At 43.5% G+C, this 12,226-nt stretch overlaps 1 protein-coding gene across 7 annotated transcripts in view; it reads right to left on the bottom strand.

Moving 5' to 3' along the window:
- MECR (mitochondrial trans-2-enoyl-CoA reductase) overlaps window positions 1-12,226 on the bottom strand; it is a 42,701-nt gene that overhangs the window by 26,786 nt on the left and 3,689 nt on the right. For 3 of the 7 annotated variants that reach the window (XR_013171130.1, XM_077150544.1, XM_077150548.1), the window contains exon 1: window positions 8,889-9,092. The exons of 1 other annotated variant lie outside the window; for it this stretch is intronic. Coding sequence is in view for 4 of the 6 variants with exons in the window: in XM_077150544.1 (XP_077006659.1) it covers window positions 8,889-9,064 (176 nt within the window). In the remaining 2 variants the exon portion in view is untranslated. 3 more of the 7 variants (XM_077150547.1, XM_077150545.1, XM_077150549.1) reach the window with 3 other exon arrangements.

Raw genomic sequence — 12,226 nt, 5'->3', positions numbered from 1 at the left:
TTTTATATACATGAAGAATTCAAACACATAACGCATGCATGTATACATACCCTATTTACAGATGAAGAAGGTGAGTCCAGAAGTTAAGTAACTTGTCTAAGGTTAGTAACTGGAAAGCTTGATCTTACGTTTTACTCCAAAGCACAAACTATTAAACACTATGCCAGTATCCTCTAAACTGTGTTTGTGGAATTCTCTTTCTGGGAGATATTATTAGGTATTCTTTGGGGTTAAATATGTTTGGCAAATGCTGCCTACTAAGCTCCCTTTGTAAGATTCAGACAGCACATGAGAACTGTGGTCTCTGAGAAGTGGCTTTGTGTACTTCAGAACTTCCCAGACTTAACTTGGGCACATGAATACCAGCCTGGAGAATATCATTCCCCTAAGGAGCAGTTTTGAGAAATGTTGTGCTGGGCTACAAACCTCTCTCAGTTGTCCTTTGTCTTCTGGGGAGCCTAGCTGCTCTGTGCAAAGTGAGATTTACAGAAGTGGGAGGGAAGAAAAGTGGGGCAAAGAGAGACCAAGTAGGGATAAGGGTACAGGGGATGGAAAGACGAAGCTGCAAACACAGGTGGGTAATGGCAGGGGGCAGGCCTGACACATGCTGCATGCCCAAGGAAAGGTGTGTTGGTTCAACTGTGTCTCACCAGGGACACTACCCCAGCCTGCCCCAAGAAATGCCATCAATGTCACTGATACTGCTGTTCCCGCAGACAGTTCTAACGGCGTTGTCAAGGATACCATTCTGCCAAGACGGGAAAGAAAGTAGGGGCCGAATATGAATCCCAGGAGTTGGACCTCTGCTGTAATGCTAGCAATCTCTTCACTTTTTTTTTCTTTTTTCCAAATTAAATTCACCAGAGGAGCAGGTGGCTGTCATGGAGTGCAAATAAAGCACCCAAACACAGCCCAGCAAGACCTCAAGTCATTTTCTGGGACTGTTCATGTCCTTCCCCTGAGTCTAAAAATGCCGAGTAACCCGGAAGGATGCCACTGTCTTCAAATGACAGATCCTAGACTGGATAAGGTCACAATGCCTCCTTTGAGGCTGAGGTTCTACAACTGTGAGGTTGCATGAAGTACAAGGGAGACAAAAGCAGGCAGAAGAAAGAACCATTTAAGAAGGGGGAGAAAGAGGCTAGTACACTGGGGACTGGTTCAGTTATATTTGCCCTTTAAGGGGGCGTTGCAAGTTTGCTAAGATATCTTTTCTGTCTTCTGCCTTTAATTAGCAATGATTTTTACTTATCTTGCATCTTCCACTCAATCACCTCAAATAGGTCAATATGAGCAGAAAAGACAGGCAGGGAGAGATTGTCACTGGCTACAGGTACTTTCTCATCTGCTTAGGAAAGAGAGGAAAGAATGTACTTCCCATTATGGGGCACTGGGTGAAGGAAACTGACACCTTATACTGTTTTCCCCAGTCTGACTGGAGTCCCCATGGTCATGGACAAGCCGCCCTCTGATTTAGTGAAATGCCTGGCATGCTAGGTACATTGTTCTGCAGTGTGATTAATAATTAATAAGCAGGGCACAACTGGGCAATTGTAAAGGAACGAAGTGTCTCAGCTCACAGCTTTTAACAGCTCACCCCCCAGCAAGAGATGCTGGCAGCCTCAACTTGTGGGGATCTAAGGAGAGCTCCTTTCCCTGAGCAAAGCCCATTTTTTCCACGTCAGTTGATGTGCCACACATACCTCCCTCTCTCCATGTGCCTCTTTGGCTTCCCAGCCTTGCAGTAATCCTGCCTTCCCTCTATTTGGGATATATCTTTTTGCTCATTAGCACAATCGTGAGTGGAATCAGAGACTTAGGGCAACTTCTGCAAGTCTCTACGCGGGGTTGGAAAATAAAAAAATCAATCCTATCAATTCCCTAAATTCTTTCAACTAAGGTTACCAGAAACCTTGCAAGCCCCTTGCAAGCCGCCATCACAGACATCAGAGAAACCCTGCTTGAAAGAAGCTGCAGCCTCTGCTGCTTAGTTTGCTGAGGCCTAACTCTTCTTGTTCCAGAGAGAAAGACTGGGCCACAACAGGAAGCAGAGTCTCTGCCTGCAGCAGCTGTTGTCTCCTTGACAGGTACAAAGGAGGCTGCTACATGTAACCAAGGGCAAAGTGGGTCCTTGGTGAAATCTCCTGGCCAGGACCCCAAATTTCTAGCAACACTGTTGCTCCCTGGATGTTGCTGGAGCAGGCAGACTCATGCTGTTTCAGTTTTATAGGATTGTTGGTGCTGGAAGAACTGGTCTAGATATTGGAAAGAGGATTCATGTCTCCTAAATTCTGTGGCTGCAGCATTATGTTGAGAAAGATGTTGAGGCTTCATCTAGTTTAAGCAGGAAAGAGTGTTGTTTGGGGAGCATGGGGTAAAGAGGTGTGTAGATTCTGAGGCATATAGAAAGGGGAACTCTGAAGGTCTGTTACTGGCACAGAAGATGGGGATGCCAGCTTGCATGCCCATATTCACCACTGCTGACCTTGGTCAACCCCTGATTGTATCAAAGAATAATTGAAAAGAATGTAAACTGGAGTGAATTCCTCACTCTGATCAGTGGCAGAGTTGGGACAGTACCCAGGTCACCTGGCTCCCAGGCCAGTGCTCTTGCAGGTGGCCCCAGTGAAACCTCTTGAGCCACAGTCTAACTTTGGGGTCACCTTTGTTTCTCCTCTAAAAAGGAGACTGCTCCCAACCACCCCTGCAAGGTAGGAAAGGCCTGGAACCATACCTGAGAGCTGCAGTAGCTGCTAGGAGAGGGCCAGACTGTAATAATGACTGGCGTTGCACTGGGTGGCAGCATTCCTCCTAGGAGCTCTGCATATAGGGGGACTCCCTGCCCCTACTGCCCAGCTATTGTGCAATTCCTTGGAGGTATGCCTGCCAAGTTCCACCTTCTGAGGCAAGAATGAGGAAACTAGACCAGACAGACTTGCCTCAAACTCCATAGTCTAGTGGTGACGTCCAGATGAAACAGAATGTCCAAGCATACAGGATGTGGGATCCGGCTTAAGTTTCAATCCTGTGTCCTTGGGCAAGTTCCCTCTGAGCCTCAGTTTTAGCAGATTCCTCTCTCACAGGATGACATACTGAGTGTGAAAGAAGCACTCAATGAATATTAATCAGACATATCACGTTTTCTCTTGCCTCTGGGTCTTTGATTGGAACAATTCTATACTTTCTCTCCTCACACCATCCATCACATCTCTTGGGGGACTCAACGTCGACTTAGAATTCTCTGGTTAGCTCCTGCGGGGATGAGGCACCCTCTTCCACGTACCCATGGCACTCTGAACATACCCTATCCCGGCACTTCCCCCCACAGATAACAAGTCCCCAACTCCTGAACTAGACTGTGAGTTCCTTGAGGGCAAAGACCATATATTATCCATTTCTGCCCCCTCAGTGTCTAGGACTTAGTAGGCCGTCAATGAAAAAATGCTAAATAATTAATAAATCAATGAGTTCTGCTCCCATTCCCTTCATTCATGCCCACAATAAAGAGCTCCAGGCAATTTTAAATAAATAAAAAAAGCAGAAATCAAAATTCCAGTTCTTAATAGAACACCAAATCAGGTTTTTCTTCCAAAGTACTATAATTCTGGTTTAAAAACCAAGTCACCTTACTATAAGACATGTTTGTTTATTTTGGACATTAGCCATGACACCCAATAGATGGAGGTAGCAAAAGGGTACAATGATTGAGAAGCAGAATGGCAAACTGTGATACATTTATGATAGAATTTGGTGCAGCTACAAAAAAGCAGGAATATCAAAACACACAATGAACTGAATAAACCTTGGGGACAACGCGTGGTGCAAAATATGCGAGAAACAAAAGAACAAATATGCTAAGGTCTCTTTCAGAAAATATTTATAAGAAAATTGGAACCTAGATTGTAAGCCCTTACAGCAGCTACACTTAGTCTGAAGTTACAAATGTAGCTTCTAGATTCTGAGACACTGAATTACATGTGTATCAGTCAGTATTTCCTTGGAACTCTGAGTAACTCTGTGACACCTAAGACCCAGAAATGGAGTGATACAGCCTTAAAAGTTAGCATAGTTATATATATAATAATAGTTAAAGTAACTGAAAAAGAGATCAGGCCTCAATTAGAGTTAAAAATGAAGTCAATCTGGCTCAGTCTAAGGTAAATCAGAATGCAGGGTAAAAGATGATAGTGTATGTACTCTAGACCTTCACCTACCATATGAGACCAAAGGCAGAGAAGCTTATTATGTCTAGAACTTAATTTTTTTGTAACACATAATCTAAATCAATCTGTCTCGATAGCTCATTAAAAAGACCCAGCCTCCCAGGGTTCAGAAGAGGAACAACGCCTTGTCATTCTGCATAGCTTAATGTGATACCAGGAGACATCTCAGACTAGGGTAAGCTGATAATTAAAAAAAATACTGGTTGAGTCCCTTGAGGGACTGAAGGAGGGGGTAAGAATGGAACTATTAAAATTTCCCATCTGGAAAACTCTGGGTACCACAAGAAAATAGGACAAGCCCTTTATTTTGAGGCTTTCCCTTACGATGCTTATTTCTGTAGGGGTGAAGCTAAGACTACCCATAACGAGGCCTAAGAGTTGATTAAAGGAAACCTCTTTTATTACTCAGATGTGGTCTCTCTCTCTCTCCCCAACTCTGCAAGGAAAATCATTACCCTCTTCTCTATATGGGACATGACATTCAGGAGTGAAAATCTCCTGACAACGTGGGGCATGATACCCAGGGATGAGTCTGCCCCTGGTACCATGGGATTGACAACATCTTCTTCACCAAAAGGGGGAAAAGAAGTGTAATAAAATAAGGCATCAGTGGCCAAAAGAGATCAAATGGAGTCAAGAGGTTATTCTGGAGGCTACACTTATGCAAGCTTCAGTGAGAAAGTGCTAATTGCCATGGTTTGCTAAACTCCAACCACCATCACTCCTTTTGACTCTTAAGAACATCTAGGACTAGAATTGAGATCTTATAAAAGTTTCATGCACTAAGCCTACTTTCCTGGAATCTATAATTCCCAGAGGGTTCCTAGGTCAGATAAATCCTGAAACTCAGAGGGCCCAACATTTCCAAGATTACCAATTAATACAACCCCCTATCCTTTAGTGTGGACACCCCTTCTCAACATGAAGAAGTCAGAATGAGCATTGCCTAACGATCCCTATGGATTGGGAGAAGGATCAAAGAAGAAGGAGGAGGCATAACAGAGAAAATAAGATCTAACAAATGAGTATGACTGCTAAATCACTATATTAATATTCCTTCTAGCGTCCAATGTTTTGGAGCAGCTAGAAGGAGAAATCAGAGCTGGTGGAATGGTAGCCATCGACAATCTCTGGGATCTGTCCTGTAACCACTTGTTGAAGTGTGCTTTGAAAATTATTGCTTTTTCTTTTTTTGATTTGTGTATATATATATTACAATAAAAAACATTAAGAAAACCAAACCAAACCACTTGCATCGTTTTGGTTTTAAACAGACATTCATTTTAAACACTGAAATGTAAAAAGAAGAAATTCCCTGAGGGTAGAGTATCCTACTGTAAGAACTCATTACCTATACAACCTTGGTTCCTACCATCTGCTTCCCAAAGTTCCACAGGGCCTAAGAGAGAATAGGTACATGTCCAAGGGCTTCATAGCTTAGTTTCAGGAATTCATTTGGTACTAGCAGCAGGTAGTTGAGAAAGTCACAATGATAGGATGCTGTCTTATGAAAGCTTAAGCATCCAGAAAAGGGAAGGAGACTGAGGAAAGTATTTCTGCTCTCTTCCCCAGGGTAGGGCTGCCCTGCCTGTGAAGAGTAGACTCAGGGTCACCTGAATGACTATATTTATACTGTCTGTTTTGACCCATCTTATTACCAATTTTACACCCCATCTCATTCTGAAAATATTTGAAATGGCTGGCATTATTTCTTCAGGCATGTCTATATAGTGGAATTTTAATAATGAAGGGACATCTTACTTGTATGATTTTGGGGAAATGACTTTTGACCATCTCAAGTCTCAGTTTCCTTACTTGAAAAATGGATTATTGTGATTTTTAAATTCCATAATATATGTAGAGAACTTAGCTCAATGCCTGCCACATAGTAGATGTATAATAAATGAGAGCTGTTTTCACCATAAGAACTGGAGAACAGCAAAATCCTGCAAGGGGACCTTCAGGAACAAAAGAAGAAGAAATTGGGGTTCCCAGGCACTATTTGACAGAGAACCCAGTACTCTCTACAAGGGACAATGGTCATGAAGCCCTCTAAAATTTCTAGGATGTTTGTCATTCTCTCCTGCACAGTTTTAATTCGTTTAGATCAGCAATTAAGTAATTTTTTAAATGAAAAAGGCCAAAGTGTTTATTTAGTGGAGCCCATTTTATGGGGAGGGAAGAAACTGCAAGAGGCAGAGGAAAACAGCTTAGTAGAGGAGAAAACAGCTGGAATGTTTGGGGGATATTTCAAATGTGGACATGAGAACAGGAACTAGCTGGAGGCCTTAAAGTTCTACAACACCTGAGGTCTGGGTAGTGGACCTGTGCTACTGGGCAAAACCACCTCATCCATTCCTCCGGTTCCCAGAGCTCTGGCCCACAATGAAAGTATCACAAACCACTCCAGTGTGGGGAACACTATTCACGGACTCTGGGGAGCTCCCTGATTCTACCTGGTATAACCGGAATGTGTAAAGGACACCTGATTCTTTCTGTGACAGTGCGGATACCCTAAACCTCCTAAGACACGACCGCAAAGAAGAGAATCCCAGCCTCTGACCTCAGTCCACACATGGACAAGATAAGTCACCTGAATTTGGGTTAGAAAGGAAAGCTTCCCTTCTGAGGCAGAGAGAATTACTGCTCGCCTGACAATGTGTCCAAAGGGCACTGGTTCTCAATCCTGGCTTGGGGATCAAAATCACTTGGAGTTTTAAAAAAACACATATGCTCAGGGACTCCCTAGACCTATTAAGTACCTTAAGGGTGGGGCCTGGGAACACGTAGTCTCTAAAAGTACCAAAGGTGACTGAGATGTGAAACCAAGGTTGAACACAATGCTTTGTGTAAGTCTCATGGTTTGAACTGCTGGGAAATTACCAGGCGAGTTTTGTTTCAGCTTCCCTGACTCTCTAAGAGGAGGGAACCAGGCACAAGAGGTTGTCCTCAGCTCTGTCAGCCATCTTGCCTAACCCCTCCACACCGTTCCTCAGGGTTGCTGAACGTCCACGATGCCCTTGTCATCACCATATACCTGATTCTTCCCTTCTTTTAAAAACAAGCACAGTAACAACTCAATAAAAGTGCACTTCTTGCTGAAATTAGCCCAAAACTAACACTTTCGGAGCACCTGTTTTATGGCAGGTCCTGCATTAGAAACATAAATTACAAGCCAGCATAGGCACTAAACCATTGATCCATTTGGATGCTTTCCTGGAAATGGAACAGTGTTCCTCTGAGCTTTACCAGCTCACTATGGCAGAGTCCTCAGGGAGATGTCTTTTCAACATGGTGATTCACTATCTATGGTCAACATATAATTTTGGGGGTTACTGACTATGTGTCTTTTCTGTCTTCTTTCTAATTGCTCTAATGGCACATGTGGCTGGGCTGAGTGCATGACCTTGAATCTGAGGCTTATCACCTCCAGCCGTCAAAAAATCTAAACTGTATCTCAATCACTAAAATAATTCCATGGTTGCCTGTCCTTTGGAAAACAGTTAAGCTAATTTTTAAGCAGTTGAGAATTAAAGCAGAGTTGTAAAGAAGGGGCTGTAGAAGAGCTAGTGGGTGCTTGTGGAGATCATTACATTGATCTCAGCTCATCAGCACTATAAGTTATGCTTGTGTGTCTCCTTTTGGATGATGAAACTGAGGTTCAGAGAACCTAAGTAATCTGCCAAACACACAGTGTAAGACAGGGATTTGACCTGATTCTCAGACCAGTGCTTTTGCCTTAGCTATACTCCAGTGGCTCTACTAGTCCTTCTGAACAGCTAGAGCTATTTATTTACGTGCAGATTTATAATGATTGGCAATTCGCATACTTTTTTTATCATCCACAAGCAAAGATCCTGGATTAAGACCCAAGAGAATTTTAAGAAGGCATAATCATAAAAGTAATGAGGGGTCAGAGTGATTTGCCCAAGATCAAACAGCTCCTAAGACGCTGAGCATTCGACCTTAGGTTCATATGGCTCTAAAACTGGAGTTGCTGCTGTTTTTTTTCTTTTTTTTTAACTACACTAAAGGAAGGTTCATATATAATGCAGTGGAGAGGAAATCACAGAAGTAGGAGTCAGGAGCTATGGATTCCTTAGCCATATCGTCACAGACAAGTGACTTGCCCTCTGCAAAATGAAAACAATAATCTCTGGCCTACTTTACTAAGAGATAAGGTTCCAAATGAAATAATGAAGGAAAAATATCCTGAAAATATCTTCCACGGATTCAGGGCATTATAGAAACCAAAAAATAATAGAGGGTAAGAACTCAGGCAGGTCAGTCAGACGGGTTCAAATGTCGACTCTGCCACTTACTGTCCGTGTGACCTCCCGCAAGTGATTTTACCTGTCTTATGCGTCAGTTTTGTCATCTACAACATCAAGCGGGGGCACCTATTTAAATAAAGGACTGCCTGACACACAGTACTCGATCAATACATGTTAAGAATTATTATTTCGATTACCATTATAATTGGGCCCCTCAGTCTTCAGCTACGGGAAAGCATGAACTTTTTGAGCTATCAAATGCTCTTTGGGCTTCAGTTTCGGTCTTGCTATTCTCTGCCCCCCTTCTTCGGACCCTGGTCTTCCCTTCCTATCCCCTTTTTTCCCCTCTCGAGACCCGGGCCCCTTCCCCAATCTCGGCACTGCCTCTTACTCGACGACCTTGGGTGGATCTCCGTGGTGCGCATAGATCAATGCCCGGACCCGGGAGGACTGGGTGGATGAGGAGCAGGATGATGCTTTCGGCTCATGGCGGCCTGAAGCCGGTAGAAGGCACAGCCGCAGCAGGCCCCGGGCTCTAGCCCAGTACCGCGAGCCGCACACCCACATGGTCCTTTCAGGCAAAACAGAACCGGGCGCCCCGACTTACGTCATCCTCCTGCGACCGCGCGCCTGCGCCCCGCCTTCCGCCCCGCCCCCAGACGAAACCCGCCCACAACCTGGCCCGCTCCTCCTTCTAAATGGCTGTGTACTTTCGCGCCCCAGGTGGTGGCGCTTTGGGAGACACTGTGGGGAGACTACGTGGGAAGTGGAGGAATGTAAGGAAGAATAGCGAGGTTCCGAACCCACCAAGGCTCTACTCCCAACCAGAAGAGTCTGGGTTTGACCTAAAAGCTGTGCTTGCACCCAGGCCTGTGCTTTGGTGTTTAATTTTTGGGGCAGTCAGTTACTCCCTTCTGGCCTCAGTTTCCCCTTCCCGCTACCATTTATTGAGTGCTCACTTTGTTAGCTCCTTCATAGGCATTTAATCGCCACTACCCTGTAGGTATAGGGAGACAAAGCCTACTTTCCTAAACTGAATACGGTGGATGTAAACTGATAAAAGGCAAGAATACTGGGCTTGGAGTTAGAGGATTTGGGTTCAAAGCCTAGCCCGGCTTCTTCCTAGTGGGTTACCTTGGGCAAGTGACTAAAACTCGGGTCATTTGTACATAGGAATAATGTGCCTCCTTCAAGGAAGAGTTGAAGAACAATAGATAAACGTTATCGTGGATGTGAAAGTATTTGTCCAACCTTAAATGTATTCAGATATAAGGGAGAAATCACAAAGAGAAGAACGCTCTCTTGAAATACTCCCAGTCTACAAAGAGATTAAGAGGAACAATGAAGTGCTTTGTAAAAAAAGGGTAGTGCAGTGAAAGAGCTAGCTTAGTTTTAGGGGAGGGAAGACATGAATGTAAATAATTAAAATCCCAGATAAACATAAAAGCAGGACAGAGTAAACTGCTTGGACTCTGAAGGAGAAGGGATGGGGGTGGGGGCTTTTAGAAGAGGTGCTATTGGAGCTGGTCCCCAGACTCTCAATCTTCAGTGTCCATAAAAATCACCAGAGGCCTCACTTCAGCTACTGAATTAGAAATTGGGGAGGGGTCCAGCGAGCTAGAGTTCTAACAAGCTCCCAGAAATATTCTGATGCAGGTAGTTTGGAGAACAGGCTTTGAGAAACACGGAGCCTGTGCTTTGAAAGAAAAGGACGAGTTCCTTTCTCTGAATTTTATTGACCTGAAGTTTGCTGGCTGGTGTTCTCTCTGAGAAAAAGAGGACACTATGTCCTATAATTAAGGGTGTGGGAGCTAGACTTGGTCAAACCTGGCTTTAAGTGCTGGCTCTGTCATTTTATAGCTATTTGATCTTGGTCTCTCTGGTCTCCATTTCCTTATCCTTAAAATGGGGGGAAAATAATTGGAGCATTTCAAGGTTGAGATAGTATTTAGTAAGCAGCATTTAGCACAATGCTTGGCATAGGGAAGCATTTGATAAATTTTACCAGGGATTCATTGTGAAGATTAAATGAGAAATAGCACACTCAGGCTAGAGTTGGGCTCATAGTAAATGCTCAATAAATGTCAGTGCTTCTTTTCTTTTTTGGTTAACATATGTGTTAGTATTATGTACCCCAGAAAAGCCATGTTTTAAATCTCACTCAATATTGTAGGGTGGAAACTTTTTTATTAGACTATCCCCACAGAGATGTGATGTGCCCAGTTGTGGGTGTGACCTTTTAATTAAACGAGATGTGACTCCATCCATTCAAGGTGGGTCTTGATTAGTTTACTGGAATCCTTTAAAAGAGGAAACATTTTGGAGAAAGATAAGAGCCGACAGAGAGAGCCAACGCAGATGCTTTGAGAACAGTTGCTTCAGAGCTGACACTGAGACCTGGATGTTTGGAGATACTAGGTCCAGCAGATGTCGCCATGTGCCTTCCCATGAGATGCTAAGCAAGCCAGACCCCAGAGTTGTGTCCTGGAGATGCTAAGTGAAGGCCCACAGATGCCAAGTCAAGAACCCCCAAGGAAACAGACTGAAAGCATTGGAGATCACAAGGGACCAGCAGATACCAGCTATGAACCTTCCCAGCTGACAGAGGTGATCTGGACAGCATCAGCCTTTCTTGGGTGACCTCTTGTTGGTGCCTTTGTTTGGGCATTTTCTTGGCACTACAACTGTAAACTTGTAATTTATTAAATTTCCTTTTTAGAAGCCATTTCAATTCTGGTATATTGCTTTCTGGCAGCACTAGCAATAACTAATACAACATATATACCACATAAAATTTCTCATTTTAACCATGTTCAAGTATACAATTCGGTGGTACTAATTATATTCACGATATTGTGCTACCATCACTGCCATCCAATTCCAAAACTTTTTCAACACTCCAAACAGAAATTCTGTACTCATTGAACAATAATGCCCTATCTTTTCCACCCCCTTCCAACCCTCCCAGTCCCTGGTAACCTGTAATCTACTTTATTTTTCTATGAAAATACTTCATATAAATGGAGCCATATGATATTTGCCCTTTGTATGGGTTTATTTTACTCAACATGATGTCTTCAAGGTTCACCAATGTTGTAGCAGGTATTAGAACTTCATTCCTTTTTATACTGGATAGTACTCCGTTGTGTGGATATACCATATTTTATTTGTCCAGTCACCTACTGATGGACATTTGGGTTACTTTCACCTTTTGGTTAATGTGAATAAAGCTGTTATCAGTGCTTGTTTTTATCATTAGAGAAGAACACGGTAGGGGAAAAAATCAGTATCACAGTTGTACATTCACATACACATACTACCTGATCCTGCTTACTGTATTTGCACAGTGACACACAGGCCTATTTGTACTAGGAGGTACACAGTAATCCTCTGTTGGTAGTCTCTCTAGGTGACACTGAGCTGTTGATATCATCTTCCCTACCAGATTGGGTGCTTCTCTGGTATCCCCTGAGCAGTCGAGTCAGGAAGCTTAGAGTATCATCCAGCAGGCCTCAGCACTACAGTTTGTTCTCCCTCTATAGCCCACCTTTAGTCCAGGCTGTCAGCTCTTGTTTGAACCATGGCTACTGCCTTCTTCCTAACTGGGATCCTTTCCCTGTACCCCACCTTCCCCAATTCCTCCTTTGCCCCGTGTTTTGGTTTGCTAACACTGGTATAATGCAATATGCCAGAAATGGAATGGCTTTTACAAAGGGAGTTTATTAAGTT

Source organism: Tamandua tetradactyla, chromosome 2, assembly GCF_023851605.1.
Source record: "Tamandua tetradactyla isolate mTamTet1 chromosome 2, mTamTet1.pri, whole genome shotgun sequence".
In the NCBI taxonomy this organism is placed as follows: Eukaryota; Metazoa; Chordata; class Mammalia; order Pilosa; family Myrmecophagidae; genus Tamandua; species Tamandua tetradactyla.
This window is presented reverse-complemented; position numbering and strand designations above follow the sequence as displayed.